General features: G+C 24.9%; 6 protein-coding genes across 11 annotated transcripts; 4 read left to right on the forward strand and 2 right to left on the reverse strand.

Annotated features, from left to right (window-relative positions):
- The first annotated feature begins 478 nt into the window (after positions 1-478).
- LOC124955581 (branched-chain-amino-acid aminotransferase, cytosolic) lies at positions 479-5,828 on the forward strand. Its single transcript, XM_047510201.1, has 7 exons — positions 479-1,014; positions 2,352-2,459; positions 2,563-2,772; positions 2,875-3,105; positions 4,656-4,962; positions 5,277-5,431; positions 5,507-5,828. Exons 1-7 carry the CDS (start codon positions 994-996, stop codon positions 5,696-5,698), a joined length of 1,224 nt encoding a protein of 407 aa, XP_047366157.1. The 5' UTR covers positions 479-993; the 3' UTR covers positions 5,699-5,828.
- Positions 5,829-6,503: 675 nt separating this feature from the next.
- On the forward strand, positions 6,504-9,121 carry LOC124955577 (homeobox protein 9-like). 2 transcript variants are annotated; one of them, XM_047510187.1, is made up of 6 exons: positions 6,729-6,937; positions 7,003-7,114; positions 7,216-8,432; positions 8,506-8,619; positions 8,710-8,860; positions 8,921-9,121. In XM_047510187.1, the coding sequence occupies exons 1-6, from the start codon at positions 6,881-6,883 to the stop codon at positions 8,986-8,988; spliced, it is 1,719 nt and encodes a 572-aa protein (XP_047366143.1). In that variant the 5' UTR covers positions 6,729-6,880; the 3' UTR covers positions 8,989-9,121. The 2 variants fall into 2 exon arrangements, with proteins under 2 accessions (XP_047366142.1, XP_047366143.1); XM_047510186.1 differs by having other exon boundaries at positions 6,504-7,114.
- LOC124955586 (histone RNA hairpin-binding protein) lies at positions 7,645-12,817 on the reverse strand. 2 transcript variants are annotated; one of them, XM_047510211.1, is made up of 5 exons: positions 12,659-12,817; positions 11,811-12,583; positions 11,493-11,684; positions 9,906-11,005; positions 7,645-7,968 (listed from the first exon to the last, which is right to left on the reverse strand). In XM_047510211.1, exons 2-3 carry the CDS (start codon positions 12,338-12,340, stop codon positions 11,540-11,542), a joined length of 675 nt encoding a protein of 224 aa, XP_047366167.1. In that variant the 5' UTR covers positions 12,341-12,583; positions 12,659-12,817; the 3' UTR covers positions 7,645-7,968; positions 9,906-11,005; positions 11,493-11,539. The 2 variants fall into 2 exon arrangements, with proteins under 2 accessions (XP_047366167.1, XP_047366165.1); XM_047510209.1 differs by having other exon boundaries at positions 9,906-11,684.
- Positions 9,876-11,542, forward strand: LOC124955583. 4 transcript variants are annotated; one of them, XM_047510205.1, is made up of 4 exons: positions 9,876-10,156; positions 10,354-10,512; positions 10,588-10,852; positions 10,939-11,542. In XM_047510205.1, the coding sequence occupies exons 2-4, from the start codon at positions 10,361-10,363 to the stop codon at positions 11,413-11,415; spliced, it is 894 nt and encodes a 297-aa protein (XP_047366161.1). In that variant the 5' UTR covers positions 9,876-10,156; positions 10,354-10,360; the 3' UTR covers positions 11,416-11,542. The 4 variants fall into 4 exon arrangements, with proteins under 4 accessions (XP_047366161.1, XP_047366159.1, XP_047366158.1 ...); XM_047510202.1 differs by having other exon boundaries at positions 9,951-10,156; positions 10,588-10,864; XM_047510204.1 differs by having other exon boundaries at positions 9,951-10,156; positions 10,359-10,512; positions 10,588-10,864.
- A 356-nt stretch (positions 12,818-13,173) lies between the features above and the next one.
- Positions 13,174-14,694, reverse strand: LOC124955585 (phosphoglycerate mutase 2). Its single transcript, XM_047510208.1, has 3 exons — positions 14,462-14,694; positions 13,555-14,052; positions 13,174-13,477 (listed from the first exon to the last, which is right to left on the reverse strand). Exons 1-3 carry the CDS (start codon positions 14,559-14,561, stop codon positions 13,311-13,313), a joined length of 765 nt encoding a protein of 254 aa, XP_047366164.1. The 5' UTR covers positions 14,562-14,694; the 3' UTR covers positions 13,174-13,310.
- A 146-nt stretch (positions 14,695-14,840) lies between these two features.
- On the forward strand, positions 14,841-16,689 carry LOC124955584 (probable palmitoyltransferase ZDHHC24). Its single transcript, XM_047510207.1, has one exon. It carries the CDS (start codon positions 15,355-15,357, stop codon positions 16,210-16,212), a length of 858 nt encoding a protein of 285 aa, XP_047366163.1. The 5' UTR covers positions 14,841-15,354; the 3' UTR covers positions 16,213-16,689.
- Positions 16,690-17,211: the final 522 nt, after the last annotated feature.

Raw genomic sequence — 17,211 nt, forward strand, 5'->3', positions numbered from 1 at the left:
AGCAAATGAATATTATCAAAATAAGGAAGGTTATGACTAACAATGTATTTCATTAGAAATTAAAAGTATAAGTTGAAAATATGAATGTGAACGCGGTCAATAATTGTACGTCACAGTATAAATTTTTTTTTTTCTTTTTTTCCAATAAAAGTTTTATATAGGGTAAAACGAACGTTTTGTACGCACGTTCAATGTTCTCGACAACAAAGCACTCGGTAAGACATTTATTCCTTATCGCAATAAAAACGACATCCATTATCAACATGTTTTCAAGTAGCAGTCGTCCCCTCTCGGAATCTTAATCGTACGATTAATCATATGCTTTATTTTTTATAAATACATAAATATGTACTTGCCGAATCAACGATATTCGTTCCCTGCTTACATTTTCTTTCTTTTTTGGGTGGGGATAATGTCTCACAATTCTAACGTTTCTTTCCCACTCTTTTAACATTGATAAACAAACTATTAAACGAATAATCAATTCAAATATATTATTCAAGTATACGCGAGGAAACGGATACTACGGAAGTGACATACGTAGATGAATTTTTATGAGTTTTCCTTATTTTTTTATCAAGTATAATTTCGTCAAAAAACAAATACGTTAGATATATATCTGGCTTATATATTACGCAGTGTGTTCCATCTTAGTGCTAGTTTTATTGTTCTTCTTTTTCTTCTTCTTCTTCTTCTTCTTCTTTTTCCTCTTCCTCTTCCTTTTATTTTTCTTCTTTTTTATTCTTGTTCTTCCTTATTTGGCTTGGATTTTTTTTTTTTAATACATCGCAAAAGGACGAGGATATTAATACGAGAATTGATATCTGAGAAATATCATCGGATAACCACAACAGTTACAAAAAATATCAAGATTATTATATTCAAGATTGTTATATTTATTCGTGAATGATCAACTGGATATCGAACATTTTTATATTCGAATTTACATAAGATTTACGTACACGAATTGATTTAATCTTGTATTTGAGTACCATGGTTTATCTGCGACGCAAGGTAGGTTCACGTTATTTTTACAATTGTATTGCATTTAATTTAGAAGAAAAAAAGCAAAAACAAAAAAGAATTAAAAAAAAAGAAAAGAAAATTCTTTTTCTTACTTATATGATTGATCCGACGAATTAGAGGAAATATCTTTTGAAAAAGGGACATTTAAATAACATAGAGGAAAGCTTTTGTTTTGTGTCATTAAAAAAAAAAAATAAAAATAAAAATAAATAAATAAATAAATAAAAAATCCAAAAAAAAAAAAAAAAAAAAAAAGAATTGTAATGCACGTGAAAAATTTCACATCAGCCACTTATCGTATTATTTCATAATAAATTTTAACAAATTAAAAAATTAATAAACAATATTCCTTTTACGAATTATTGATATGTTTAATACGCGTAAATGAAATATTAAATTAATTAACTTTTGATTGAACTTGCATTTATTCAATAATTTTATCATATCAATGAACTTGATCGAGAATTGATACGATGAGAAAAATAATATTAAAAGGATTGTAAGACCACATTATTTTACCAGGGAAATTCTTAAAATTTTACAACATACATATTTCGGTAGTATTATCACGCTTGGCGTATATTTATCTTATTTATATATAACAAGTATACAAAATCTCATATAATGTAAATATATGAGATTCTCATACGTTTAAAATGATGTGATCAATTTATCATAAACAATTCAAATTTATTTACGTACGTATTTATATTAATTAAATTTGTTTTCTAAACAACTTTTTCCTCCTTGATACAAATGACGTATATAAACGCAATCATAATAATCAAGTTAATTCTTTTCTAGATAATTTTCTAGATAATAGAACTATTTAATAATACTAGACTATTCGAACTTAAAATTCAAGGCTTTCTAAAACTCATTAACAACGCTTATCAATTGGTAATGGATAATTATTTTTCTTTTTTCTTTTTTCTTCAGTTTTTTTTTTTTTTTTTCGTTCGATGACAATTTAATCTATAACGTTATAGATTAGCGCGAAATTTGTATACAAACCATTGATTCTTATTGGTGTATGTGCCTATATGTTATGTATATATGTGTATATATATTTATACACACGTGTCAAACTAACCTAACCTACATACTCAACGAATAATATTTTTCAAAACTTATTTAAATATGAATACGAAATTAACGTCAAAGTCATCAATAATGTGTTAAATTTAATTATTATTATATTTGTATTTATTCACATAATTTTTTTTTAAAGATATTTAATTAAATTCTTAGTTAGTGATAATTTTAAGAAAGAAATAATTCTTAATTTTCATTTGTAAATTTAATATCGTTTATATTAAATTTAGATTTTATCATCTGGAACTTCTTTGAACCACCTACAGAAAAGCTTAAGATGGAGTTCGTCTTTAAAAATTAGAGATAAAAATGAGATTCAACCGGAACGATCGTTCAAGGTATCATCCTTGCCATAGTAAAATTTATTTTAATTGTTACAATTAAACAAATTAATTAACCTTTCTTCACTTTTTTCTCTTTCTCTCTCTCTCTCTCATATAGTACGCTGATTTGTCAGTCCGTCTTGCAGCACCACATCAGCTTCAACCAAAACCAAATGTTAGATCGCTTTCTTTCGGCAAATATTTCACAGATCACATGCTTAAAATTTTTTTTTATGAAACATTAGGTGGATGGCAGGCACCAGAAATTACACCTTTTGAAAATTTAGTCCTTCATCCAGCTGCTAAAGTCTTACATTATGCAATAGAGGTATATATATATATATATAATTGTATTAACAATGTACATGATGAAATGTATAAATATAAAATTAATTACATACATTTATTTATTTATTTATTTATTTTTTAGTTGTTTGAAGGTATGAAAGCATATAGAGGAGTGGATGGAAAAATAAGAATATTTAGGCCTGAATTGAATATGGAGCGAATGAATAATTCAGCAATAGTATCTGGTCTACCTAGCTTCAATGGAAATGAATTAATTCAATGTTTTACTAGATTAATAAGCATAGATCAGGAATGGGTTCCACATTCAACTGCTGCTAGTCTCTACATACGTCCTACACTAATAGGAATTGATGTAAGTATTCTTAGATTTTTTTTATAGAACAAAGATAAAAAGAAAGATCGTGAATCGATATTATATATTAACACATAGTAGAAGGATTTATTTAATAAATCACAAGCAAAATGTGAGCGATAATAGTGTCACTTATGTCACTGACGTCATCGCTTTCATTGTATAGAAATAATAATCAGTAAATTTCTCAATAAACAATATTAATAGAAAAATAAATAAGATAAATAAAGATTTGATGTTCTTTTATTGGGGCAGGGCCACATGTTAGATAAAAGAAATAATATAATTCTCATATTTTGCTTAAAAAAAAAAATTAAGAATGTCAATGAGGAGAAGATTATTTACATAATATATAACTTGGTAATAATGCTTTAATTATATATGAAAATTTTATCTTCACTATAGAATGTCATTTAAATCATATTACATTATGGCTTATATAGATGAAATTTTATATTGATCATTCATTATCTATGAACAACCTTTGATTGTTGTATAACCTTATAGTCTTCTTATAAGCAGTATTATTTCTTCAGTCTTGTTTCACAATTACAAAAAAGATATGAGTATTATCTATTACTCTTTTCTTTAAAGCATAGTTCATCTGAAAGTTATCATCAATACACTTGATATAATTGGGAAACATTAAATGCTATTTGTAACTTTTTCACGACTGAAATAATTGAAAAAAAAAAAAAAATATTAATTTTTGAAAGAAAAGTATTTTTTTTCTTTTTTATATATATTTAACATGATTTATGGATAATTTTTATTCTTTTAGTTTTGTTTTGTAAAATACACACACATAGAAAAGCAATGTTTATTGTACAAAGTTTATAGTGGAATGTATTTTTGAAAATTATAAAGTTTCGAAATGTTCGCAATTTCTTTTTTTTTTTTTTATATTTTATCTGTTGTAAATATTCTGTTATTTCAGATTCAAAAAAACAAGATTGATGAAATTTCATATTTTCAGTTCTTCCTGATAATCTCGTGACATAATCAGATACAATGATAACAGAAACTTTTTAAGTATGATGAAACAAAATTCATTATATCATGTGGAAGTACGTTTAACACATTAATATTCATACAGCCAATCATTGCATCATGTTATTTGTCATTTTTGTAAGTTTACATATAATCGTCATAGATTATATGTTGTATTTACATCGGCCATTAATTTTTTCATCTGATTTTACATATTACAATAAACATTTAGTTAAATAAACAAACACATATAATCGATTTGCAATAAGATATTCGTTTGTCTATTTTTTTTTTCTTTTTTTTTCGTAAATATACCAACGATTTTACATGAAAGTATATAATTCGGAATACTATAATATTATATTATGTATAGTAGTATGTTATATATATATATATATATATATATATATATATATAAAATATTTGTGTATTCATATATGTAACAAGGATAGTAATTTATTGCCTTTAATGATTTATTGTAACGAATGATTTAATGCAATTGAAGAACGATTATTATATATGATAAAAATAAATAAAAATATCATAATTTATTTGTATAGCCTACATTGGGAGTATCAGCGCCAGATTCAGCATTATTGTATGTAATATTATGCCCCGTGGGATCGTACTTTAATACCAGTATGGAAACTGGGGTGTCCCTGCTTGCAGATCCAGGACATACTCGCTCATGGCCAGGTGGCTGTGGAAATCATAAAGTGGGAAGTAATTATGGTCCTACGATCAAGATAGTAAAAAAAGCTCTGAAAAAAGGATATCAACAAGTGCTATGGCTATATGGAGAACATAATGAAATAACCGAAGTAGGAGCAATGAACATTTTTATGGTTTACATCAATGATGATGGTGGTACGAATCAAGTTTTATTTAAGAACAAGTTTGTTCCCATTTACTTTTTTATATATCCTCCTTTTTTTTTTTTTTTTTACATCATTGTTTTGCAACTCAAATAATATTAGTCTATACAATAAATATAAATAGATATAATAAAATTATATCTATAAGTAGATATTGATCATTAAATCGTACTAGCATGTAAAAAAAAAGAAGATTACTTGTTTATAACTCTATAAGTATATATTTTGTTTTTTTTTTTGTTTCTATGATACATGTGAAAAATCATTGAATTTAAAATAATAACTTATTTTCGCATATATTTATAGAAAAGGAATTGGTGACGCCTCCATTGAATGGTTTGATTTTACCCGGTGTGATAAGGAATTCTATATTGGCTCTTTCACAGGAATGGAATCAGTATAAAGCTACCGAAAGAAAAATCTCCATGAAGGAAATTTGTCAATTACTTTCAGAAAATAGAGTAAGTTAAAATAATTAACTATGCAACAGTGTAAAATCGTTTTCCTTATATAATTCATTTTTTATTTTCTATTAGCTATTGGAAATGTTTGGTTCTGGTACTGCCTGCATAATTAGTCCCATTTCTAATATAGGATTTATGGATCGTGATTTTCATATACCGACTTTACAACAGTCTGATCCTATTTATAAAAAACTTGAAAAACATTTAAAATATATACAGTATGGATATATACCAGATCATCCATGGACTATAGTTATAGATTGATATAAAATATATTTCAAGTAAACAAGTTGTGGTTGAGTTAAATTAAATACGTATTTTCAATATCTCTTGTAACAAGAAACAAAAGAAAAAAAAAGGACAGAAATCGATAATAAGAGATATTAACAGAAGATATGTTTATTATATATAGGAATAATGACCGTTTCGTGTATAAAATAAATTAAAATATTATTTATTTATAATATTGTATATATATACACATATATATATATATATATATATCGCGAAAGAGTGTGTAAAAAATGTTTCTCTATAAATATTTCATATTAATTGTTAAATGTTATCTAACGGATATGATATAATTGTAGAGGACTTTATGTATGATTTTAATTTTGATTTAATGAATGAATGTAACTCTTTGATGTGTGTTTTATATATGCGAAATTGTACATTGATGATCTGATAGAGAAAAAAAAAGAAAAAAAAACTGTTTGTACTTATATAAAATATCTATTTATATAAAATAAATTTTTTACGTTTAAGTAATATATAAAATAAATTGTTTTATTATTATTATAATGAAATGAAATGTTTTAAATGTATTATTGATTCGATCGAAAATTGTTAGCTTTTGTATAACGATTAATTTCGTACAATTTATTACACTATATTTGTTTTTATTAAATAATTAAATTGTATTAAAGATCAACAATAAAAATATAACAAAATTTTGTACATGCAATGTTATCATTTTATGATAATATCATTTGTAGTTCTTATTTCGTCCACATCTATCGCTGAAATCACATTCACAAAGGTTAATACAATCACTAGATTGTTAGTTTTTTTTTTTCAGTATTATATGTATCAAAGAAAAATTATAGTTTTACATTGCACGTCATTAATATTGTTATATATATATATGTATCATTAATATAGTAATACATATGTTGATATTTTTAATTTATTTCTTTTATCATTAAATAATAATACAGTATAAAAGCATGGAAGAGGTTACATGGCAAATTACTCAAAATTCTGTAAATGATAGAATGATAGAATCATCATTAATTCATAGATTTAGTAGCTCAAAAAAATTTCGAAAAAGAACGAAATTATTTAATAATTGGTTAGAAAAGCATAGAACCTTAAAAAGTTATAAGGAATATGTTGATATGAAACAATTAATAAATCAAAATAAATCAAAAGATTTATTGACTGAAGATGATGATAGCTATGGAGAAGAGGATTATTCAATCAAGCACAGAAATATATATAAAAGTAAGATAAAGAAATCTAAGAATGAAATATATAATAATAAAAATATTATTACTTCTACCCCAAAGAAAATCAGGACACAAGAAAATGAAATTTCGTTCACTGATTCATACTCTCATCAAATGAATAAAAAGAATACAAAAACAAGATCAAATATTCTTCAAGATAAATATCACGATAGTAAGTATTCTATTTTATTACTTTAAATCAATTTGAGATAATATCACTGAAATCTAAATATTTTTTTATAAAATTATTATTGGATATTGAATCATTTTCAGATTTACAAAATACTGATGTTCCAGTTAAGAAAAAACAATTAAAAGATTTACAATGTTTAAAAGAAACTAAAAAAACACAACTTATAGATAATAAAGAAAAGAATTCTAATTTTTTGAAGACTCATGATGATAGTACTGTAATTAAGAAAAGAAAAAAATCAACAGAAGAATTTTTTAATCGTAAACGTAATAATTTATCAATGGATGATAAAAAAACTTCTAAAAGAATATCAGATTCTAAATGTCTTGAGAATAATGATGTTCTTACTCATGATGAAAATCACAAGAGTATAGATCATCCTAAAATTTCAAAAATTGTTAATCATATTCAAGAGGATGTATCACAAAATCCAAATGACATCAGGCAAATTACAGAAGACATAAATATAACTCCTGAAAAACAAAAAATAGCAACGTATAATTCTGACATATCATGTGATAGTATAGATTTATTTGATATTAAAAGTAACAAAGTTAAAAATGACATATGCCTCCTAAATTCGTTTGCTGAACGAACACAAAAGTCACTTCCTAGAATTACATCCACTGAAATTATCAATATTAAATATAAAAAAATTAATAACGAAGGATCTTATACTAATTTGTCAAATGAATCTTATAATAGTACCAAATTATTAGAAAATAATTCTTTTCTAGAACCTTCTGAATATGAGAAGGAAGAAGAAGAAGAAGAAGAATCACAGGACAGTTTAATCTATGTAGACAGTACGAATAGTAGTATTTTATCACCATCTGAAAAACGTTTAAAACAAATTAAAAATTTAAATTTGACTATAGAAAGTACTTCAAGCGAGGACGAAAATTTAAATGAAGAAATTTTGTTTAATAATTCAAATTGTACAATTTTCAAAAAGATTATGACATGTAATAAAAAGTCAAATTTGACCATAGATAATATTTCAAGTGAGGATGAAATGTTACAACAAAATTCAAATGAAAAAATTTGTGTTGATAGTCCAAAGTGTATTTCCAAAAAAACAACATGGAGTAAATTAAAATTAAAGAAATCATCTAAAATAGATCATAAAAGTGATCAAAGTATTCTTAATATACAGAATAAAAATAATAGTATAAGTAACAATAATAGTATCAATCATTACAGTGATGATAACAATGAATATACCACAGAACCCAGAGAAACAGATATATCTAAAAATTATGAACAAGAAGAAACATTTCATGAAAGACCATGCAGTGTAAGATTAAAAAATTTATAAGAATTTAAATATATTGTTTATTATATATAATTCATGAAAATTTTGTTTTTAGTTACAAGATTTTATCAGAGAAGAAGAATTACTTCAGGACTCAACTATATCAACTTTTACACTTAAGGATCTTTCCAAAGATGACGAAATTTTTTTTTTAGATATACCTAAAACAGTATGTATTATTTTAATGTACACTAATTATAATTATCTTTTAATAATTTTATTTTTGCAATGAACAATGTGATTTTTAATTTTAATATAGGTACAATTGGAAAATTTAGAAGGTCAAAGAATTATTTTAAAACAGAAAAAATTAAATCTTGGAAAAAATAAATATGAGATTCTTTACAACGAAGTACCATCCCAATCCTGTGTTTTTAGTACTTGTAAAAATAATAAATCATACAAAATAGGTATTGAATATTTTTTTAATTGTGCAATCTATTACACATATTGATAATGTTATTTTTCAGTTAACATTAAACCCACTGGCTCGATCATAGTAAGACGAAAGATATATCCATCGTTTTCTGACAAATAATTCCGAATAATAATATAAAACCTTATAGTATTACGTAACACTATAACTAATTTATGAATCTACAAATATGAATACAATAATTGTAAATATTATTTCATCAATTATATTTTATTATTAAAGTATTTTAGCTATACTGAATGCAATATTGTATGTGTGCATATGTTTGTTAAAGAAAGTTTCATTTTTTTTAAAAGAAGAAATTTATCAATAAAAAAATAACTTTACAAAATATGTACATGTAATTATATTTATCTGTTTCCTAAAGTTTTATATCATTTAACGTATAAGAATATTGGATTTGAGATTGTTTAATAAGAATAATTATGGATCGATTTTGATGAACATGATCTCATTTTAAAGACGAAGATTTAATCTGATTAAAAAAGGATGGATTAACACTCGAGAAATTTGGAATAATTTTAATGATAAGATAATTAGAATAATTTTAGTAATACTTTTTGAAATGGCTATTCTGATAATTTTCGAATTAATTATAAATATTTTGATCAATAAACATAAAGCTCTCTTTTTCCATACAAATAAGTATGAATAATTAATACTTTTCATTGATATAAAAATCTTACTTTGATTTTCGTTATCGATTATTCTTGTAAATCAATAATGAGAAAGGAAAGGTATTAACCTTTCAAAAGGAAGACTTTGATAAATAATAAACAATCAGTATATCATTGAATCTTAGCTAGTAAATATCGAAACTCTTTTACTCCGTTCTACGCGATATTACTTTCGTTATAATATTTATCACATTTCGTCATAAATAATATCGTGTTAACTACATGTATAAATTTAATTAAAAACACAAAATATTTCTTCAATTGACAAACATTTTTCAAGTAATCTATCTTTCTGAGAAATATAACTTGTCATGCGTAAAATTATAACCTATACTAGCTTACATATTGACAATATAGGTATATGATGGAAGACATTGTTTCCTCCATATTGTATTCATAGTTCATATTTTGTCCATGTACGTCGCTGTAGTCACACATGCCTTGATCGAAAGATGATAAATAATTTTGAGCAACAATTCTTCTTCATTCGTATCGAAAATATCTTGATATACGAGCGTAATATTAAAACCATCTTGTCGGAAATATTACGAACTTTAGCCATAAAAGAATTATCGTAGTATTGTGCAAAAAAGGTTATGTATCTCATTCGTTGTTATCATCGTCGCGTCGTAATAACTTTTCATTTTTACAATGTCCTATATGTTAATTAATTATTTAATATTATTTGTACAAAATTAAATTAAACATGCAATCCAATATATATTTTTACAGTTTTAATTTTTGTACAAAGAATATAATGAAAATTCTACATATTTATTAAATAATTTAGAGTAGAAATGGAGGCAACAATAGAAGAAAATTGTGAAATATTAACCGCAACGTCTTCAATAAAAGACTTCATACAAGTTTCATCTAATTGGATGATTGACGGAAAGAAATGTTATGTAGATACTATTACAACAATACCGTTATCACTTGCTCCAGAGAGGTAATAAATATATTTTTTGAGAAAAAGAAAGTTAGAAAAATATAAATTGAAGCCTAATTAAAATTTGTGTTATAGTATAGATTTAGATGATATAATTTCTTTGGATACATGTATTTATTTACGTTCGACGGAACAAGTGAAAGAACCATGTACATTGGACATAAAATTAACAAATAATCAAAAAATATCACGTATTATAATTCTCTCTGAAGCGTACGTCTTAGAATTTTTTAAACAATACGGAGAATATGCAACTACAGTCTTTGCAGAACAAATAGATGAGTTTATAGGAAGTACTATATATTTAGCAGAAATGAGTTTAGAACATCCTAGTACTGAGGCCAGTATTAAAGTAATATATAATTTTATTTTATAAGAATCTTTGTTTTCTTACTAAATTGCAGCTTCTTATTCTTTGTCTTTCAGTTTACGAAAATAAAAAATGCAGAACCCATGTTATGGATATTCGGTATAAAACTTATATTGACAGAATCTGTTAAAGAAAATAAATCAGAGATACTTGATTATACAATAACAAATTTTCTGAATAACTTAAATGGTTCAACACAGCAAAAAGAAATTTTAGCTAATATAATGTTAGAATCTTTTAAACAAGAAAAGAATCCTGTAAATGATGAAATTATACCTTTAAAAAACCTTATCATTTCCAATACTTTACAAATACAAAATAATAATAAAAATGTAACCGAAGAGACCAAAAAAGTGGATCTTAATTGCAAAGATGATTGTAAAAATGTAGAAATTACAAACATTGAAACATATATTAATAATAAATTTCATGAAATGGAAAAAAGAACTATGCACAGATTAAATGAAATTGAACAGAATATTAATCAAAAACTAGATGCTATACTTAAGAAACTTGAAGTGAAATTAAAATGATAATATTTATGAACACTTTTGTATATAGTTTTCATAATTTATCATAACATAATACTGTTTTAATTATATTTCAATACCTTATTTCTATTGTATTCTTATAAAAATGACCAACTTTATTTAACTATCATTGTTCAGTACTTTCATTTTCTTGCGGAGGATCCCAATAATGAAGCTGTTTCCTCCATAATTTAATCATTCCGTCCCATCCTCTTCTGCTATATTTAATGTATTTTGGAGGAGTTCTTGGATGATCTCTTGTACGTTGCTCTCTGAAATATAACAATATAAAATATTATATATAAAACATCATATTCATGAAGATAAGAATAAAATAAAATGAAAATTTATAAACATCATTGGTCTTAAAAAGTTAATTTTGTTAATAGAATTATTACTTAGGAACGGTTTGAATGTATCTATCATATCCAATAGTATTTTTTCCATAATCTATTTCTTTTTGTCTCCGTGCAAGTATTGCAGGATCGGTTTCATATTCTACACGTTTTTTATTGCTTTCTACTGGATATATTTTTGTACTATTAGTTGTAGAACTTGAATCATCGCGATGTTTAAGGCATGATATTTTAGGATTTCGTGTATCCAATGTTGTATCTCTTGGCCTTTTGTTTACATTTGAATGAATCGATGGTACATTGTCGTCAAATTTATCAGATTGTTCGATACTTTTATATTTGGGACATTCTCCGCTATTATCATTTTTTTTAATTTGCGACGCATTGTGAATTTTCAATTCTTTTGCTTCTGATTCATTTGTACAATTATTTTTATTTGTCGATTTATCCTCTATTTTGACATGCTTCTTCGATTGTGCATGCGTTTTTATATTTGTACTCATGCATAATATTTCATCAAAAAGATCATCTTCTTCGTTTGTCAACATTAATTCTTCATTATCAGAACTCATTGTATGTTTGTATTTACATGTATTGATTTGATTTCTTTTAAATATAATTATACGATTTTTCGAAGATATATATATATATATATATATATATATATATGTATATATTTTTTGTTTCTTTAATTGTTTACGATTTCACCAATTACAAAAATGAAAGAGCTCGAATTGTAACGAAGCATTTATTTCTGACGCATTAACCTATATTAGGTATATAAAGAAATCGGTAGGCATCCATTGAAATATAACCTATATAAAATGACAAAATTGAAAATTCTTCTAGTACTGACAATAAATCGTATACATTGTCACGATTTCACTCACCACTTTAGGACTTTTTAATATTTTTGTTTGAAATTGATTATTTCAAATTAAAAATTTACTTTATATCCTTTTTTAATTTTATTCGTCGTTTTGAAGATAGAGGGTATGTTTTCATGCTATCTTACAATAGCAAACTAATTTTTAAAAATGGATGCAAATAAGTATAGCGTTATTTTATATTGACTTATGTAATATTTCGTTTATAGTATTCTCATAAACTAGATACAGTATTATATAAATAATATTTATTATTATGTCATATATGATTTTTTTTTTTTCTTTTTATATAATAAAAGAGTAAATATAGGATATATTTGGATATATTTCTCTAAAAGAGACAACAGTGTATTTGCTCGTATTTTTCATTACTAAAATTATACTTGGGTTTTTGGCATTGCCATAATACATTGTAATATGTACATAAATATATACTATGTACATGCTTGAAAAAAAAATAAATAAAAATGTTTATAAGGATTGTGGGCATATGTAGCATTAATAATTAGACATTTAAATGTTCTTATTTCTAACTTCTTAGTTTTTTCCATCTACTTATATTTTGTTTAATCAATACTTTTAATTATATGAAACATTAATTATGATACAATCATTGACTGAAAATTAATATTTGAGAATGATTCTCTTTAATACTTTATTTTGCCTTTCCTTGTGCAGCAACAGCAGCCATTGCTGCTTTAACAGTTTCCTCATCACCTAAGAATTTCATAGAAACAACTGGTTTAAAATTCTCATCTAATTCGTATACAAAAGGAATACCAGTAGGAAGATTTAAACCCATGATTTGATCATTTGTCATTTCTGCAAATAAAATAAAATTTTTTCTATCGTACATTCTGTCATAATAATAATAAAGTTTATATAATGAATATATTTACGATCGAGATGCTTCACTATTCCTCGTAAACTGTTTCCATGTGCAGCTATAATGATTTTTTTTCCTTCTTTCAATTGTGGTATGATAACATTGTTCCAATAAGGCAGAGTCCTTTCAATGGTTAATTTCAATGATTCAAATTTAGGAAATTCTTCAGGTTTGGGCTCAGCAGCATATCTAGGATCTTTAGTTATTGTCTCATAATACTTGTGATCAGATTCCATAGCAGGAGGTGGTACATCAAAAGACCTTCTCCAGATTTGTACTTGTTCCTCTCCATATTTTGCTGCTGTTTCTGCCTTATTCATACCAGTTAGACCACCATAATGACGTTCATTTAATCGCCACGTTTTAAGAATAGGTATATCCTCCTGATTGATTTCTTTCAAAATAGCTTTCAAGGTTTCTTGAGCTCTTGTCAAGACCGACGTATGAGCAGCATCAAAAGTAAGGCCTGCTTCTTTAACAGCTTTTCCAGCTGACAAAGCTTCACTTTTACCTGTTGAATAATTTTTTTTATATATATATGTATATATAAAACTACAAAAATTTCATACATATGAAAGAACGAGTACATATGAAGAACGAGTAAATAGATGAATGACTATGATGATATGTTATATATTACAATTTTAAGAAAAATGTAATTTTCTATAATAAATTTTATCGGTTTATTTTGATAATGCATTTTAAGGTATGCATTATTTCGTTATGACAATTTAAAGAACTGTAAAAAAAAAAAGAAAAAAAAAAAGAAAAAAAAATAAATAAATAAACTTAAAATATTTCTTTTTTTCGATATTTTTTTGTATATCTTGAACAAAAAAAAAAAAAAAAGAAAAAGTAATTGTTAAGATTTCGTGACCTTTTGCCCTTGCGAAGATTTTCGATAACATTTATAATCTTACCTTTATCAGATAAATTAGCATCGTACCATCCACAAAATAGATTTAATTTATTCCATTCGCTCTCACCATGGCGAACCATAACAATCTTATATTTCGACATGTTTTTAATAAACAAATATGTAGAATATCAATGAAGTACCCTCTGAACGGCGATATATTCACGACAGTTCCCTTGAATTTGCTATCAACATATATCTATTCCTTATAATCTATGCTTTACTTCTTTCCCTTTAATTCTTAGTTGATGCGATTATAATCAAATATAAAATTGTAGGCAAAAAAAAGTGCCTACGATTTTAATTCTATACTTGTAACGCCAGGTGGCGTTGACGATTCCAACTTGATAAATAATAAATTCATTCCGTATCTTAGATGTCATTTTAATGATATACAAACAATCACGTGCTATGTTTATGTTCTAAATTGTATCAGATATTATACGATTTAAATTAATTTAATGCATTGCATTAATAAATAGAAACAGAAAAAGTAATGTTCCATATATTTTTCATTACTTTTTTAAAGTAAACGTTTTAAAAAATAAAGGGAAAAAAATCTTTGACAAGATTATGAATAAATATTAAGGATAAGTGCTGAAGGCTCACAAGTTTTTTCCCTTTTTAATTGGATATTCGAAATATCTAATACGTTTTTACAACGATAGGAATTAAAAAGGAAGAAACAAGAAAGAAGAAACAAAGAAAAAGAAATATGTCAACGTGTAAGTTTGATATATTTATCCATGTAAATATAAAAAATAAAGTGTCCATTAAGGGCACAAGGGAATATCGATGTTGACATAAAATTTTGAATTAACCTTATTGTGAATCTATCGAAAAGATCAATAAAAAGTGAATGTGCGAATAAAAACTATACAGTTATAATCGTCAAAAATGATCATTCGTAAAACGATTTGGCCTCGCACATTAAGTGACATTTGTTCTATGATATTTATATTAACAATTGTACCATTAATATATTGGTTCGAGTTGTGGGTAGTATTACCTGCATTATACAAGCACAATACAATACCATATTTCATGCACTTTATTATAGGTAATTTTATAATGTTAAATATTGTGGGTAACTTTACCTATACGGTATTGTGCGATACTAGTATTAATAGAACTATTGTACCAGTGAGTACAGCAAGCTCTAAGAATGGATGGAGATTATGTGCAACTTGTGAAATACTTGCTCCACCTCGTTCATGGCACTGTTCAACATGCGGAACATGTATTCTAAAACGTGATCATCATTGTATCTTTACAGGCTGTTGTATTGGTTATTTTAATCATCGATACTTTTTAATGTTCCTTTTCTATTTATTCATTGCTACAATCTATGCATTTTGTTATAATAATTATTTTATTTGGGCTAGAATAAATTTTGAATTTCCAATGTCCATTATAAAAATAATATTTCCTTTGGCAATATTTGTTTTTGGATTTGATGGTTCCGTAGAACAATTCTATTTATTACTCTATATTGTATCTGTTGTAGGAATGTTATTTACAGGTATTTTATGCATTTATCATTTTCGATTAGTTTTTAATGGATGTGTAGCAAACGAAAGTAATAAAAATATGGATATTTATGATCTTGGTTGGCAACATAATATAAAGGAAGTTCTTGGTGAACGATGGTTTTTAACATGGTTGATTCCATATATAAAATCGCAATTACCTCATGATGGTATTACTTGGGATACAAAAAGTACATGGGAAATTAATAATGCAAAGAGTAAATGAATTAATTGATGTGCGTTTCTTCATCTGAAATGCAGTTGAAACCCTCCAACTTGAAACATTTTCAAACAAAAGTCATTTCTATGAGCTATTAATTTAAGATGTATAAAATGTCTTTCCATTTTTTTTTTTGTCACTGAAAAGTTCTTTTTAATTGGAATTTTTCTTATTAATTATGAAATTGCAAGTTATAAAAGCTCAACTGTATTTTATAAATATTTTGTAATATCATTATCATACAGTCATACCAAAAATTTGTTTCATATACATACTTGTGCATACACATACATTGTGCTACATAATCATATATATATATATATAATGAAAAACTTAAATATATTTTAAAATAAGAAAATGTATTTCCTATTTTGCACATCGTTATAAATAAAAATTTATTAAATGGCAATGTCAGACATTTCTAGTTAAAGTATATTCTTTTAAAGAACAAATAAATTATGTCAATATGGAACTTTTAAAATTGTAAATTGTATAAATAATGAATAATGTTTATTATCTTCTATAAATATTATATATTAGTAATTGAAAATTATGACATTGTGCTGTATAAATATATACATATATCAAATTTATACAGAGTAATCATTTGGATTTATTATTATGTTTAATCAAATAAGATCAACTTGAATACAAATTGATCCTTGTAGCTGCTAATCAAATTTTATTGTTATTATTTACTTAACTAAACTGATTGTACAGAAAACCTTTTGGAATATATATATGTATAATATATTTATACATCCATGTATAAAGTTTTATTCATATTATAGATATATTTTAGATATATTTATATTTATATTTATATTTATATTTATATTTATGTAATTTTGCAAAATTTAAATTCAAGTTTAAAATATTAAATATTTACAATTAATAATCATTTGACAAACACTCACTTTCATTGAGATTGTCATAATTATGAAGTTTTTGTGTTGGATTTGTTATAAAAAAAAAAAAAAAAAAAAAAAAAACCACATACAACTT

This window comes from Vespa velutina, chromosome 18 (assembly GCF_912470025.1).
Source record: "Vespa velutina chromosome 18, iVesVel2.1, whole genome shotgun sequence".
NCBI classification, from domain to species: Eukaryota; Metazoa; Arthropoda; class Insecta; order Hymenoptera; family Vespidae; genus Vespa; species Vespa velutina.